This window comes from Sorex araneus, chromosome 6 (assembly GCF_027595985.1).
Source record: "Sorex araneus isolate mSorAra2 chromosome 6, mSorAra2.pri, whole genome shotgun sequence".
In the NCBI taxonomy this organism is placed as follows: Eukaryota; Metazoa; Chordata; class Mammalia; order Eulipotyphla; family Soricidae; genus Sorex; species Sorex araneus.
The window spans coordinates 29,017,911-29,035,580 of record NC_073307.1 but is presented as its reverse complement, the minus strand read 5'-3'; the positions used below and the strand labels follow the sequence as shown (position 1 = coordinate 29,035,580).

Here is a 17,670-nt window from a genome sequence, read left to right as displayed (position 1 = left end):
CCTGGCAATCTACCTGTGGTGTACTGGATACGCCAAAAACAGTAACAACAAGTCTCACAATGGAGAGGTTAGTGGTGCCTGCTCAAGCAAATCGATGAACAATGGGATGACAGTGCTATAGTGCTATTCTCCTTGCATAGAAGAAGTGCATAACCAAGAAGGCTACAGAACTAGGGGATTACTCAATAAGGGACAAAATAGGACCAGAGAGATAACGGTGGGTAGGGAGCTTGCCATGCATGCAGCTAATCTGGGTTCAATCTCAACACCACAGGTGGTACCATGAGCACTGTCAGGAATGATTCCTGAGCAGAAAGCCACGAGGGAGTAAGTCCTGAGCACTGCCAGGTGTACCTCCCAACAAAAGAGAAAGGTAAAGATCTCTAGCCCCACCCCTCTTTTTATTCAACTGAATCCACTTACACTCTAAGTAATAATTATAGTTCCAGAGCTTTTTCTACATGTCAAGCTTTATTTTCAGATTATTGTATTCATTAAGCTCACTATAATCCTTTCAACAAATTAAATATACCTATAAATCTATAAAATTAGATAGCTGAGGGAGAATAGACTGGGGAACTTGTCCATTCCATCTTAATTCATACAACTGGACTCCTGCACTTCATTATTATTTCCTAAAATTTCAAGTTGTTTGGATCAGATAACACAGTTACAGCTCAATCATGCATCTGAAAAGAAGAATAAAATGTATACCAGAACATAACATCATTAATATTAAGAGTCAAGAAGCTTTGGTTTGGGTTAGTGTGGCAATGAAACAAAAATATGGACCTTACCGTATCTTCCAGGTTCTTTTCAAATTCCTCCAGAAATCGTGTCATAGCAGGATCACCTTCAAAATCATTAAAGTGATTATTTACCCATAATAATACAATCCGTGTTACCTGTGGAAACATAAAGGAGGTAACATACAGTTATGAGAGTCACTTTTTCTGCAAAAGTAAGTCTAAAACTGTGGGGGAACTGATCTTTATTATGATTAACTTTACCTCCTGTCCTGCACACAAAAGATAAAAGAGAAAGGTAGGGTATAGTTTATTTATAACTTATATAGTTTATTTATAACTATAAATAGTTTACTTATAGTTTATTTATAACTTTTATTTCATTGTATACAAAGTAAGTGAGCAGATATTGCCTTGAGAAAACATAAGACTGTTATGGGATGTATTTCAGGAAGTATCTTGTAAATATAAGTTTCTAAGGACAAGCAATCATATCAAAAGTGTTTCTAAAGTTGATTATGTGTTTAACCAAAATAAAATTATTAAAAAAATATTTTGAGACCCCCTTCTTAGACGTACTGTGGATTTTCAAATCTGTGATTTGGCTTAATAGAAAGTTGTAGACTAACAAATGATAGAAAGCCTAATAGAATACTGTACCTAATAATGTTCCTTAAAATCATATATCTTTGCATGTGAGAAGTGAGAGGGAACAGTGCTAGGACATAGCGGTAGGTGCCTGGACCCTGGAGGAACTCTCTGCCACTGTTACCTCCTCAACCAGGAACCTCCCAGAACAGCCCTTGAGAAGTGAAAGGGTACAGCTTTAGGTTGTTTCTTATTCACCACTCTGTGACTCATCCTACACATACTAAAACATCCTAACTTAGGCTCCTAACCACATGTACCTAAACGACAAAGGTCACGATGGTAAAGCAATGCAGAAACCCACCAGTCTTAGTGAATAAAGGCAGTTAACCCAGATAACCCAACGAGTAATAATGAGCTATATAACCTCTTTGGTAAGGAATTTAGAATGGAAATGTTAAGGAGGCATAAGGAACTCAAAGAAATAATGGAATGAACCATCAATAAAATACAGGAGGATATGAGCAGAAATGAGAAAAATGCAAAAGTATAAGCAGAAATGACAGACCTGAAAAACATAGTATGTGAAATGAAAAACTCACTAGAAGGCCTCAAGAACAGAGTAATAGCTGCTGAGGACAGAATCAGTGAGTTCCAAGACAAGGTGCAGAGAATCTCCAGACTATAGGATAAGATGGAAAAGACTCTCAAAATAAACCAACATATGACGAGAAAATCAGGATGAAGCCAAGAGGAATAACATAGGAATTATTGGAGTACCAGAGGGGCAGGAAAAAAACCTTGATGAAGAAGCAATCGCCAAAGCTATCATTGCTACATTCCCAGAGCTGAAGAGCATGCACCCAAATCCAGGAGACCTGAAAGGTCCCAGCTAAAAGAAATCTGAATAAAAATACATCCTAATCAGAATGATAAAAACCATAGATAGGGATAGATTACTGAAGGCAGCAAGATCAGAGAAGGAAATTGCTTATAATGGGACATCCCTAAGATTCACAGCAGACTTATCAGATGATTACCCTCCAGGCCGAGGGCAGTGGTGGGACAGAGTGAACAACCTCAATGAAACAAATGCCTGACCAAGAATATATTACCCAGGCACTCTCATTCAGATTTGAAGAAAAAATACACAATTTCACAGATAAAGAACTCAGGACCTTCATAGACACAAAACCATTTTTACAAGAACTAAATGGGCTATGTTAACATTAGCCAAGTCCCACAAGTATACCAGACTCCTACATAAAGATGGCACAAATCCCCCATCACAATAATCTCTCTCAATGTCAATGGACTAAATGCACCAATCATGAGGCAGAGTGGCAGATGGATTAGAAAAATTAAACCCAACATTTTGCTGTCTATAAGAAACACATCTGAACAATCAAAGCAAACATAAGCTCAAAGTCAAAGGATGGAAAACAATTCTCCAAGTAAAAAACCCCCTTAAAAAGCTGTGGTAGCTATACTAGTTATCAGACCGCATAGACTTCAGTCTGAAGAAGGTTATATGAGACAGTGAAGTCATTTCTTAATGACCAAGGGATTGATATGTCAGGAAGAACTCACAGTCCTAAATGTATATGCACCTAGTGAGGGCCCAGCAAAACACTTGAAACAACTGCTAACAGACTTGAAGAAAGAAACTGATAGCAACACAATAGTAGCTGCAGACTTTCAACACCACTTTGGGACCTCTTGGTAGATCAATTAGTCTAAAACTCAGCAAGGAAATTCTTTACTTGAGGGAAGAAATGGAAGAGGGGTTAGTAGACATAGACAGGACTTTTCATCTCTCAATAGCTGAATACACAGTCTTCAGTGCACATGGGACATTCTCGAAGACAGACCACATGCTAGGCCACAAAGCATATCCCCATAAAATTAAAAGGATAGAAATTATATCAACTATCTTTTCAGACCATGATGCACTGAAAGCAGAAGTGAATCACACACAGAAATGAAAAATAAAATCAAACACCTGGAAATTAAACAGCTCACTACTGAAAAACCAGTGGGTTAGAGAGGAAATCAAAAAATTTCTAGAAACAAATGAGAATGAGAATGTGAGCTACCAGAACTTGTAGGACAAAGCAAAAGCACTATTAAGAGGAATGTTTATAGCTCAGTGAGTATTCATCAGGAAGGAAGAAAGGGCCCACATCAATAACTTAAACTCACATCTTGACATCTTGGAAAATGACCAACAAAAGGAGCCCAAACCAGGTAGGAGGAAGGAAATAATAAAACTTAAAGGAGAAATCAATGAGCTGGAATCCCCAAAAACAGTCCAAAAGATCAACAAAACCAAGAGCTGGTTCTTTGAGAAAATAAACAAGATTAGTAAACCACTAGTGTGACTCATAAAGAAATAGAGAGAGGCAAACCTAATAAAATGTATAAGAAATGCAAAGGGGGACATCAAAAGAGAAACTGCAGAAGTTCATAGGATCATCAGAGATCACTTCAAAAATCTTTATGGCACAAAACAAAAGAATCTTGTTTTCTTGATTGGAAGAATCAAGAAATGAATAAATTCCTGGATTTTTTTTTTTTTTTTGGTTTTTGGGTCACACCCGGCGATGCACAGGGGTTACTCCTGGCTCATGCACTCAGGAATTACTCCTGGCGGTGCTCGGGGGACCATATGGGATGCTGGGATTCGAACCTGGGTCTGCCGCGTCCAAGGCAAATGCCCTACCCGCTGTGCTATCACTCCAGCCCCCAAATTCCTGGATTCTTATAACCTCCCAAAGCTGAACCAAGATCTGGAATACCTGAACAGACCTATTACCATCAAGAAAATTGAAATGGTAATCAAAAGTTTTCCCAAAAACAAAAGCCCAGGTTTAGATGTATTCACTAGTGAATTCTTTAAATCCTTTAAAGAGGACCTACTGATAATCCTTTTCAAGCTTTTCCAGGAAATTGAAGAAACAGAAACACCCCCAAACAGTTTCTACGAGGCAAATATCACCGTGATACCCAAAGCAGACAGAGACACCACAAAAATAGAAAATTACAGACTGATATCCATGATGAACACATATGCAAAGATTCTCAACAAAATACTACCAAATAGAATCCTATGAGTCATCAAAAAGATCATATGCCATGACCAAGTATGATTAATCCCGGGGATGCAAGAAAGGTTTAATATTTGCAAGTCAATCAACATAATAAACCATATCAATAAAAGATAAAAACATGATCATATTAACAAATGAAAAAAAAAACAAAAGCTTTTTACAAGATACAGCACCTATCCATGATAAAAATTCTCAACAAAATGGTAGTTGAAAGTAGTTGAAGTTGAAGTTTGACCTCAATATAGTCAAAATCATCTACCCTTGCTGAGGTCACTAGCCCACAGCAAGCATTACTCTCAATGGGGAAAAATTAAAAGCATTCCTTCTAAGATCGGGGACAAGACAAGGTTGCCCACTCTTGCCACTTCTATTCAATATAGTACTGGAAGTACTCGCCATAGCAGGGAAGAAAAAGATATTAGGGGCATTCATCTAGGAAAGGAAGAGGTCAAACTCTCACTATTTGCAGATGACATGATACTATACTTTAGAGAACCCTAAAGTCTCTACCAAAAGGCTCCTAGAAACACTAGATTTTTATAGTAGAATGGCAAGTTACAAAATCAATACCCAAAACCCCATGACTTTCTTATGTGCAAGTCATGAAAGAGAAGAAAGTGATGTTAAAAAAGCAATCCCATTCACAATTATGCTGCAGAAAATCAAGTACATCAGAACCAACTTAACTAAGGAGGTAAAGAACTTGTACAAAGAAAACCACAAAATGCTACTTCAAGAAATAAAAGAGGACATGGAAGAAATGGAAACATCCCCTGCCCATGGATTGGGAGAATTAACACTGTCAAAATGGCAATACTCCCCAAAGCATTATACAGATTCAATGTGGTCCCAATAAAGATACCCATGACATTTTTCAAAGAAATAGATCAAACACTCCTGAAATTTATATGGAACAATAAGGTCCCAAGAATAGCTAAAGCAATCCTTGGAAAAAGAAGATGGAGGCATCACCTTCCCTAACTTCAAACTGTACTACAAAGAGGTAGTAACTAAAACGGCATGGTATTGGAATAAAGACAGACCCACTGACCAACAGAACAGAGTTGAATACCTTGGCACAGACCTTCAAATATATGGTCACCAAATCTTTGATAAAGGAGCAAGAAATATGAAGTGGAGCAAGGAAAGCCTCTTTTAACAAGGTGCTGGAAAAACTGGACAGCCAAAGTAAAAAATGAACTCTGACCTTCATCTAACACCATGCACAAAAGTCAGATCAAAAACTGATTAGACCTCAATATCAGACCTGACTCATAAGGTACATGGAAGAAAATGTAGGCAAAACCCTCCATGACACTAAAGTTAAAGGCATCTTCAAAGATGAAACACCACTGACCAAGCAAATGGAAACAAAGATTAACAAATGGGACTATATTAAACTAAGAAACTTCTGCACCTCCAAAGAAATGGTGACCAAGATACAAAGACAGCCCATGGAATGGGAAGAACTATTCACCCAAAACCCATCTGATAAGGGGTTAGTATCAAAGATATACAAGGCACTGGTTAGAACTTGACAAAGAAAAATAAACCATTCAACACCATCAAAAAATTGGGAGAAGAAATGAACAGAAACTTTCTCAAAGATGAAATTCGAATGTCCAAAAAGCACATGAAAAATGCTCTACATCAATAATCATCAGGAAGATGCAAATCTCATTTCACAGAGACTGGCACACATACAGATGAACAAAGAACAACCAGTGCTGGTGCGAATGCAGGGAGAAAGGGACCTTTATTCATTGCTGGTGGGAATGCCAATTGGTCCAGCCTTTTTGGAAAACAATATGGACATTTCTTAAAAAAACTAGAACTTGAGCTCCTATTTGACCCAACAATACCACTTTTGGGAATATACCCTGGTGCGGGGAGGGAGGGTGTCCAAAAACACACAGCAAAAACAACATCTACATTTCTATGTTCACTGCAGCACTGGTCACAATAGCCAGAATCTGGAAACAACCTGAGTGCCCGAGAGCAATAAACTATGGTTAAATAAACTATGGTGCATCTACAGAATGGAATACTACATAGCTGTTAGGAAAAATGACATAATAAAATCTGCCTATAAATGGATGGACTTGGAGTGTATCATGTTGAGTGATACACAATGATACATATAGACAGATATAGAATGCCTGCATTTATTTATGGGATATATATGAAAAACAATATGAAACTAATATCCAGGGAAAACAGAGCAGGAGGACTGGTCAACGGTTGGAAATTACCACAAGGGTGTGTGTGTGTTGGGGGGGGTAGGGGTGAGGGCTAGTTAAGATAGAGAACGGTCCATTATGACAATATTAGTTGGAAACGATCACTCTGGACAAGAACTAAGTGTTCAAAGTAGGTAAGGTGATATACATGAAAACCTTTCAGTATCTATATTGCAAACCATAATGCCTAAAATGAGAGAGAGAAAGAGAAAGAGAGAAAATAAAGGTGCCTGCCATAGAGGCAGGTGGGGGTAGTGTGTGGTTCTGGGGGGTGGAGGGAAACTGGGTACAGTGATGCTGGGAAATTACAGTGGTGGAGGGAGGGGTGTTAGAATATTATATGACTGAAACCCAATCATGGACAGTTTTCTAATACTCTATCTCATGGTGATTTAAAAAACAAAAAAATTTGGTTTTAAATCATGTATCTTTAAATTTGTGGTATAGTGCACACAAAATCTATTTAAACTACTTAAAATATTCAATTCAGTGGCATTTAGCGTATTTATAGCAGAATGTTATCAACACCTCTACCTACTGCCAAAAGAAAACCTCATTCCCGTTAAACAGCTATTAATTTACTTTTCTATTCTCACGTATCTTGTCTATTTTATATTTCATAGATATGTAACCTTTTGAGTTTGGCTCCTTTCATCTAACAATGTTTTCGAGGCTCAGTCATGTCGCAACATATACCAGGAATTCATTTGTTAAGAATAAGCAACATTTCAGTATATCATTAGGACGACATCATAATTTTTTTAGCCACTCATCAGTGGATAAATATTGTTTGCTGCTACCTTTTCGCTATTGCCACACTGAGGCTATGAAAATTTGTATTCAGGTTCTATTTGTGTATCTGGTTTTGGTTCATTTCAATCATCATCATCATCATCATCATCATCATCATCATCATCATCATCATCATCATCCCGTTGACTGTCGATTTTGTTGAGCGGTCTCAGTAACATCTCCATTCGTCCTAGCCCTGAGATTTTAGAAGCCTCTTGTTACTGGTCCTTCCCAACAGTGCCGCATTAGAGGCTCTTTCAGGGTCAGGGGAATGAGACCCATCATTGTTACCGGGTTTTGGCATATGAATACGCCACGGGGAGTTTGACAAGCTCTTCCATGCAGGCAGGAAACTCTTGGTAGCTTGCCAGGCTCTCTGAGAGGGAGAATTAGGCTTGGTTTTTATAGTCTCTGGATGTTGGCCATGATAGGATTACACAGCGCCAGGGGCAGTTTGTGGGTGTGACCATCTAGCTACTGGAAAGTGAAGGATCTGGGCGGGAAGAGGCCCAGTCCCGATCTGAGCAGGCGTGGAGATCTCAGTCCCAGGCCTAAAAGAATTCTTGGATTATAAAGGAAGTTCTTCTTCTTCTTTTTTTTCCGCTTTACTTTGGGTCACACCTGGCGTTGCTCAGGGGTTACTCCTGGCTCTGCACTCAGAACTCACTTCTGACGGTGCTTGGGGGACCATATGGGATGCTGGGAATTGAACTGGGTAGGATGCGTGCAAGGCAAATGCCCTACCTGCTGTGCTACTGCTCCAGCCCTGGAAGTTCTATTTTTAACTATTTAATATAATAATTGTGGGTTGACAGTAGGTAGCACTGGAGCACTGTCTCCTCATCGGCCACCCTCCAGAACTCATGGCTGCTTCTCCTAGAAGGGAGCATAAAATGAGGCTCCCATAACCATGCCACCGGACTGTGCGCCAGAGGCTATTTCCATTCAAGGCGCCCCATAGGGCTCCATAGGTGAGAGCTCTCCCTGCCCCAAGGGACCCAGCCTGGGCAACCAACCTCCACTACCCGACCACCACCACGCTCCACATGCTTGGGCCAAGCCTCAAGCATGAGTGAAGTCCCAGGGAATCCAGGTCATGTGGAACTTTGTGATCTTGGACTCTGGGCTCAAAAGGACCTGGGAGCAGAGATCCTCTGCCTGCTTCCCCCAGTCTCTGGCCACCCAGGGGTCACACCCATAAGCCACCTCCTGCCGGCACCAGATAATCTCATCAGCCACCCTCCAGAACTCACGGCTGCTCTTCCTGGAAGGGAGCATAAAATGAGGCTCCAATAACCATGTACCGGACTCCACACCAGAGGCTGTTTCCACTCAGGGTGCCCCAGAGTTAGGGCTGGAGAGAGCCCTCCTGTCCCCAAGGAACCCTGCCCTGGCAGCTGACCTCCACTACCCAACTGCTGCCATGCCCCAGGCCACTTTCTACATGCTCAGGCCAAGCCTCACACATGAATGAACATATTCCCGGACCGCACAGACACATCATAAGACACTCCCTACCTATCTTCCATAAAATCACAGAGGGAAATATGTATGTCTCTCGGAGAGTCTGCAAGCTACCAAGAGTATCCTGCCTGCATGGTAGAGTCTGGCAAGCCTCACATGGCGTATTTGATATTCAAAAACAGTAATAATAACAAGTCACATTCCCCTGACCCTGAAAGAGCCTCCAATCGTTGGAAAAGATGAGTAAGGAAAGGCTGCTAAAATCTCAGGGCTAGGACTAAAGGAGACGTTACTGGCACTCATTCCAGTAAATCGATGAACAATGGGATGACAGTGATACAGTGATAAAACATAAAACCTACCAAGTATTTACAACAGCAGCTGTATCATTTTATATTACGTTTAAGCAGGGAATGGGAATTCCACTTTATCTACATTCATGCAACACTGATTTCCTTTCCTTTTATTAGCCAATATAGTAGGTGGTAAAAGAATCTCGTTGTAGTTTTGGTTTGTATTAACCTAAAACTAAAGACACATCTTTTTCAGGTTTTGTTGGAATTTATATATCATAAGAGAAATATCTATTCAAGAACCTTTGTCTACTTTTAAGCTGTTTTTTCTTAAATTGTAAAGGGTTCTTTCTACATATATTTTAGATACTAGGATCCTTATAGAAACACAACGTGCAAATATATTTTCCTATGTTTATGTTTTGTCCTGACTTTCCTGACAGTGTCCTTTGATGTAGAAAGGTTTTAATTTTGATAAAGCTCAAATTATTTTTTTCCCTTTCGTTGCTTTGCTTTAAACTCTGGGTGTCATATTTATCTAAGAAACCAGTCAATTTCAAGGTCACTATTTTTCATTTCTAAGATCTTGATATCTCTCTCCCTCTCCCAAACACACAAACACACCCTACCTGATGGTGCTTGTGGCTATGAGGTGTTGGAGACCAAATCCAGAGTTTTCACACGCAAAACATATATCTAATCTCTTTGAGTTATCGCCCTAGCCTTTTTACTAAGAGGTCTGGTGTTTTTTTAAAAATTGACTTGAATTATTATCTTTAAGTTTATAATTCATTTTGACTAACTTTGACCTATTCTATATGATATGGGTCCAATTTAGTTCTTCTGAATGTGTATTGCTATTTGTCCCTGAATCATATTTTTGTGCATTCTGCAGATCCTGTTTTCTTTTGGCAACAAATTTAAAATATAATTTCAAAGAAGAACTAGGGAAAAAGAATTTCTATAGTTTTAGACACTTCAGTTTCCTAAACAATAGAATTCCATAGTTCAACTACATCTATTTATTTTCTTTAATACTTACCTCAGGGCTGGAGAAATAAGTGGTACAACACATGCCTGAATTCAATTCTTGGAACTTCATGGTCCAATGAGTACCACTGATATGAGTGTGGTAGCCCCCTTGAACATCCCAGCACATAATGAGTTAAGCTCTGCTGGGAATGGTCTAATAATCCTAAGTATCGAGTGTAACCCTTTAAAAATTAAAATTTAATCCAGAAATGAAATACTAGGTAATTATGTCCCTAATTTAAATTTTTCCTTAAAACAACTTACCCTCAATATGCTTAGGATTCCATAAATCCCCACGAAACAAGGTAAGATCATTTATTTAACAGCAAAAATTATTTAATGCAAAAAAAAAAAGTACTTAAATGTAGCTTTAAATGGTACAGAAGAGAAAAATCTGGCAAATTGTTTCCAACTAATTTTAGAGGTTTATCTCAGAAAAATGTGTTAATTTAAAGTTTGTAATTTAATTTCTCTTTATATAAGCATCTTTCTAAAATACTAACGAAGTTTTATGCTTTATTAAAATCTTCAGAAACTATATTCTGATAAAGTTAAACAAAATGCAGCTATCACTGTATCACTGTCATCCCATTGCTCATCGATTTGCTTGAGCAGGCACCAGTAACGTCTCCATTGTGAGACTTGTGACTGTTTTTGGCATATCGAATACGCCACGGGTAGCTTGTCATGCTCTGCCCAGCGTGCGAGATACTCTCAGTAGCTGGTGGGGCTCTCCGAGAGGGGTGGAGGAATGGAACCCAGGTTGACCATGTGCAAGGCAATTGCCCTGCCCGCTGGGTTATCGCTCCAGCCCATGCAGCTATCGTGTTTTCTAAATTTCAGCTATTACATAGTCTTATTTCAGTTTCTGTCTTTTAAATTTCTTATCTACTTAACATGTAAATTTGTCTTCAACCTAATAAAAAATTGTCTATGCAAATGAACTGAGTTATCAAAATATGCATTTATCAATTGCAAAGGCTTTGATTAATTACATTTAAAGGCTAAAATGACTTTTATAAAACCTTTAATAAATCACTTTTTATAAAATAATTTCTAAGACCAACCTTATCCCTTAGGCTGTCAACTTTAAACCATTCCAACAATTTGATTCCAACATCCAACGGACTTTGAAGAAATGTTCTGTAAGTTAATAGAAAATCTTCTATGTAAGTTGGGTCCACAATAGAATGTTCTTCTATTAAGTGCATGATGAGACGTTCAGGTGTTGCCTAAAAGTTCACAGACAGAAATAATTAGAAAGTAAATAAATAGCTCAAGAACTAAAGAACTCCTGCTGATTACTTCCCTTTGCTCCATTAGACAAGTACTGAAAATAGAATTTCACTTCTAAAATCCTTAGGCCAGCAGGTTTCGGGATGTAGCTCAGTGATAGAGCAGATGCCTTTTATGGATAAAGCCCTCAGGATGATCTGGAACAATCTGACCACCACCCCATATTTGAAAAAATTTGGTTTTTAAACCACACCAGTGCTAGGTTGCTGGTCAAGAGATCATGTGTTGCCTAAGATCAAACCTGGGCCTCCTGTATTCAAAGTATGTGCTTTAGCCACCTCCATGGCAACACACACACACACACACACACAACCACTTTAATACTGAAAGATGGCAGTATGTCTAGATTACAATCCATTAGTCCCATGTGTATAGGGAGAAAATGGATAAGCTTAGAACAGTCCAACAACATCTCCCAGCTAATTTCTCAGTTGGCATTTCATCAAAACTAGACACTTAACTCTGATTTTCCATGATAGAGTTATGGCCACTTAGTGCCTGCAAAGTGAGAATGTTTCAGGGCAACACAAGGATTTTTACCATCCTCAATTTCTTTCTAACCCAAATTTTTGGAACAACACACTCGGTCCAAAACAGTCACTTCCTAGAACAGAAGTTTCGTTTACTGTAGCTTCTCCATGCTAGTTTACCATCTTGAGGAAACAGAAGTTCTATAGATAGTTTTCACATTCATTCCAAATTTTAACTGCTTGCCTTCCCCAAAATTTATAAAAATGCAAACATTTCTCTACTTCTCTTTGATTTTCCAAATCAAAGTTAGAATTACCTCTTTTTCAAAATGGTGTGCACAGTACAAATATAGGGAGACAAGAAACAGATGTTAAACTGAAAGTAAAAACTTCTATAGTCCAGGTACATAGTTCAAGTGATGGAGTACATATCTGGCCTGTGTGAGGACCTGAATTCGATCCCAGTGTCTCCATCTCCACCACTCCACTTCGAATGATCCACTCTAGCATCAGTATAATAAAACTAATAAAATACAATCAACATCCCCTAAAGCCCCCTAATATAAAAACCAAACCAACTGTTGCCCATAGCCCCAAATTTCAATTCATTGCTTTTATCTTTGTGACTGAATTAATCAAAACAACTGTATGGCAAACATACATTGATATTAATAATGCTTATCTAGGAAACTATTTTTGGGAAAAAAGTTACCCAATACTAACAAAATATATTAATTATTTCTCCAGGGGGAAGTCAAGGTTCTTCACCCTGATACACAGTTAGTTAAAATGCAAAATTATGTAGCCATTGTGAAAAGCAATAAGGAAATTCCCTTATAAAATTCAAAATAGAAATTCCACACAACCCAGTTATCCCAGGTTTTTTACCCCATAAAATAAAAACACGTTAATTTGAACTGATACACATACTCCTGAAATTTACTTGCAGCATCATCTACAATACCAAGAACACTAAACAACTTAAGTGCTTTACTGACTGATGAATGGATAAAGATATGGTATAAGCAAAGATGAAGTCCTGCTACTTACAACACATGGAGAATCCTGTACTTAATGAAAAAAGCTACACAAAGAAATACAAACACCATGTGCTTTCACTCATATGTAGTATATAAAGAAAAGAGATAAATCAACTAAAAGAAAAATGAACTTTTACATTATGTCATCAAATAATAACTACCAGAAGAGAAGGTGGGTGGACAAATGTATGATAAAAACAGAATCTGAGTCTCAATGGTGAATATAAAGTGTGTGTGTAATTTTCAGTGATGCACACCTGAACTTTATTTACCATTGTATACAGTACTACTTCAACAATAAAAAATATTCAAAGGTGGGGCTGGAGCGATAGCACAGCGGGTAGGGCGTTTGCCTTGCACGCGGCCGACCCGGGTTCTAATCCCAGCATCCCATATGGTCCCCTGAGCACCACCAGGGGTAATTCCTGAGTGAAGAGCCAGGAGTAACCCCTGTGCATCACCGGGTGTGACCCAAAAACCAAAAAAAAAAAAAAATTCAAAGGTGGGGGGAGTAAGGCTTCACGTAAGGGACCAAACAAGCATAGGTTATACCTAGTTTATCATCTTCTATAGTACTCTCCGTAGCAAATGGATTCATCATTGGGACTAATAACAATGTAAGGGACTGAGAGGATGTCAAGGTAAAGGGCAGAGAAGACGGAAAGTTAAAGAAGAGGAAACAATATTGGGGAGTCAATATAGAGGAGTCTCTAATGTGCTTACAGTAAGTCTTTACCCACACTTAGCCCAAATAAAGTCTTCTCACATCTTGCCCATTTTCAGAAATAGAATACAGAATGAAATAGAGTAATCTTTTCAAAACTAGAGATTGGGCTGGAGAGATAGTACAGTGGGTAGGTTGCTTGCCTTTCATGCAACCAACCAAAGTTCAATCCCTGGAACCTTATATGGTCCCCTAAGCACCACCAGGAGTAACCCCCGAACAGAGAGCCAAGAGTAACCCCTGAGCACTGCTCAAAACCCCAAAACAAAAAAAATCACTTTAAAATGATAAATGAAACTAGAAAGATTATGACCAGGATAAGATTATTCCTGGAGTATTAAAGCAGCATGATAACTAAATTCAATTATGTTCCCCTTGTGAAATCCTAGGCCAGAAAAAAAAAAAGGACAGGTGTTGGGTTAGATAGTAAAACTTTAAGTGGAGTCTTGTGGACTGATGGTTTTACTTTATCATTGGTCACTTACATAGAGTTCTATGCTGTTTGTATAGGGCATCTTTCAATGGAGGCACAATGGAGGCATTACACTTGAAGATCTCAAAAGTTTTAGGAAATGGAGAAACTAGTAAAATACTAAGAGTTGGGGAACATGAATCAGCTAGTTTTCTGTACTGTTCAAGTAACTTCAAGTTGGAAAGCATTTAAAAATAGGGCATTAAAAAAACCCCTCCAAAATTCCTGCTAAAAACAGTAGCTCTTAGCAGTCCCCATCATTTCTACATATGAAGCTACATCATTAGTTAGGGCAGTGCAGAAGAACAGCCAGATTCCTGAGGAAGAACAAATCTGACATTAGTCCCTGCGTTTGTAGTGAAAATACATACTTTATAATTAAGATTAGCTTGAAAGAGAAAAAGTCATGGATTTATTGCCTCTCAATAATAACTGTTATATATTATAACAGGAGATCTTTAAAGATATCTTTAAGGAGGACTGAGAGGGTGGAAAGGCAAAGGGTAGAAAAGACAGAATGTTAAGGATGGGTAAACAATATAGGGGTTAATAGGAGGAGTCTATAATGTGCTTACTCTAATTCTTTACCCATACCTCGCCCAAATAAAGCTCTGTCATGTCTTTCCCATTTTCAGATGAGAAATGTTTATTGAGGGAAATATCTATTTCAACTGTTATAAATACCAACAAACACTGAATCTTCATTTAAGCTTACTCTGCGTTTAAGTTGGTTCTTGTATTTTTTCTAAATACTGTCTTAGAAAAAGTAAACTCCCATTGTCAAAGGATCATAATATGATCTGAGAAAATACTTTAACCTGCATATTCTAAAATATCCTACTTGTACTGCTATTATACGGCACTGTCATTAAAAGGTATAAAAAGCTACTTAGTAAAGGGAAAAAGAATCAACACAGTTAATTTACATTCTAAAATTTGTGAATTATAACATTGTATGGCCGAAACCTAATCATGAGCAGTTTTGTAAGGATGTCTCATGGTGATTCAATAAAAAAAATCTTTGAAAAAAATGTGAATTATCTTGCACTACTTAAAAAGTAGACTGAGCTCTTTGAGCAAGATAACAGCTTTACTCTATCAGAGACCAGAATAAAAAAGTAAAAACACCCACCTTGATTACAATATGTCCTTTGCGGGTTCCACTCCGGTCCAGTTCACGATGCTCATGCACCATAACAATTTCTCCTTCTTCCTCAACTTTATGAGTATTTTTTTCCACATGATTTAGGATTCTACAATAATCTTGCTGAGCTATGCAGACAAACTGCCCAAGAATAACATGGGGACAATCAATGAATCTGTAGTACATAAATATATCACTATGCACCACGGCAGAGCACAAAGATAAGAAATCAAATGACATCAGTTCTTTCTTACTCAATCCCTTCAAGCCTTAATGAAAATAAAACTGAAATAAATAACTCACATACAAAGAGACATAAAACATTAAATCTGTTTGAATTCTAGTCTAAAAAGAGAAGTGAACATCTACTTCTCTCAAGAAAACATGAAGCAGGAGTAAGCTGGAAACAAACAACTCTCAAGTTCCTATTTCTTTCCTTTGCTTATAAAACACACAACCACGCGCGCGTGCACAAACACACACACAATCCTGAGCTGGCGAATATAAAAATCAATATTCGGTAGATTCTTAAAATTTTTTAATCTGCTCAATTCACAAAAAGCTGAGTCAGATAAAAAATTTAGTTCCTTTATAGAAACTAAGTTGTGAAATTCCCAACTCTCAAAACAAGGTTTTTTAAGAAGATAAAAAATAGGCAAAGTTATTTAAAATTAACAAATGAGAACATAATCAAAAAGATATGCTTACCTGGCAATCATCGACTTTAGTCCTAACAACTCCATGCATGTACTGCTTATCCAGAGTGGGAGTAATACCAAAACTATTCCCCATAAAGAGATTTTCAACTCTGCCATCTGGATGACTGATTTCTACAGTGCCATTTAAAATAACATACCATGAATCAAGCTATAGAAGAAAAGAAAGATTGAGAATCTTTTTAAAAAGATGTATATTAATTTTGAGTGTATCCATGTAATGTATTTAAAAAAAAAATAGGACTTTCAATTGACCAAATACACAAGACAAAACAATGAAATGGTTAAGACTACAAACTAGTGCAACTTGAAATCAGACTCTGCCACTAACTAGCTAAGTGATTCTGGGTAATTTCTTTAACCTTTCTTGGCCTGACAATTTCTCTATTGTTAAAATGCACATAATAGTAGTAACTACCATAATACTTTTGTTAAGTGAGTTTATACATACTAAGAGCATAGAACTGTGTCTGACATACAGTAAACAAAGAAGGGGTGGGTGGGGGATTTAGGTAGGAATTAATTCAGAAAGACTATTCACCTTTTTAAGACATCAGAGTTTTAAGAACTTTTAGACATCTAACAGATTAAAAATATCTCACAGGCCAACAACAGTGGAGAAACTGATGTTGGAACCTTGTACGCATGCATAAGATTCTGCTATCATGGTGATATCACTGTATCACTGTCATCCCATTGTTCATCAAGTTGCTTTAGCGGGCGCCAGTAATGTCTTCGTCCCAGCCGTGAGATTTTAGCAGCCTCTCCTTACTTGTCCTTCCAAATGGTGCTGTATTGGAGGCTCTTTCAGGGTCAGGGGAATGAGACCCATTTTTTATTACTGTATTTGGCATATCAAATATGCCACAGTGAACTTGCCAGGCCAAAAAAAAATTTTTTTTTTAACATTTTAAATGTGCTGTAACAAAAATTTTTTTGCGAGAACCATGCTTTGGCACAGACCTAGGAGTAGCAGATGTAGCTGAGACCAGCAGGCCACTATGGTGTATCAGAGGGCAGTGTCAGGGACAAAGACACAGACAATGTCCAAAAACATTTTTCTGAACACCATGAAATGCCCCAGCTGGCTATAACCACACTCGCCTACCAGAAAGCAATGGTGACGTAAGTAAAACTTTTTTTTTTAAAGATTATAAAAGAAAGTTATTCAAAATTCCGATTTATACAGTAGTTAAAAATTAATTTCTTCATTTCACATTATTTTACATTGAAATGTTTGGGCTATCTTTAAAAAATTTAATGCTGTATTAACTTTCTATCAATTTTTGGAGAATGTTCTACACGCCACGTATTTTCTAGGACATGGAGGTGGGTAGGTGGGAAGCATATAAATGAAGCTATAGAGCAGCCTGGGAGATAGGACAGGGGTTATGGTATCTTATATGCACTGTATATATGGTCCTTAGAGTGCACGACAGGGAGCTGCCTGAGCACTGAGCTGGGAATAGCACTGAGCACTGCCAGATACAGCCCAAACCCTTCCTTACTCAAACAAAAGCTATAGAAATGTGTGCCCTAAAAT

The 17,670-nt window shown here is 38.0% G+C and overlaps 1 protein-coding gene across 9 annotated transcripts in view; it reads right to left on the bottom strand.

Annotated features, from left to right (window-relative positions):
- Nucleotides 1-17,670, bottom strand: part of RAPGEF6 (Rap guanine nucleotide exchange factor 6) — a 187,462-nt gene that overhangs the window by 64,977 nt on the left and 104,815 nt on the right. For all 9 annotated transcript variants that reach the window (XM_055143032.1, XM_004609838.2, XM_004609836.2 and 6 more), the window contains 4 exons: nucleotides 16,120-16,278; nucleotides 15,400-15,552; nucleotides 11,333-11,497; nucleotides 798-905 (listed from right to left, as the gene is read on the bottom strand). In XM_055143032.1, the coding sequence (XP_054999007.1) occupies nucleotides 798-905; nucleotides 11,333-11,497; nucleotides 15,400-15,552; nucleotides 16,120-16,278 (585 nt within the window). The remainder of the gene's footprint in view (nucleotides 1-797; nucleotides 906-11,332; nucleotides 11,498-15,399; nucleotides 15,553-16,119; nucleotides 16,279-17,670) is intronic.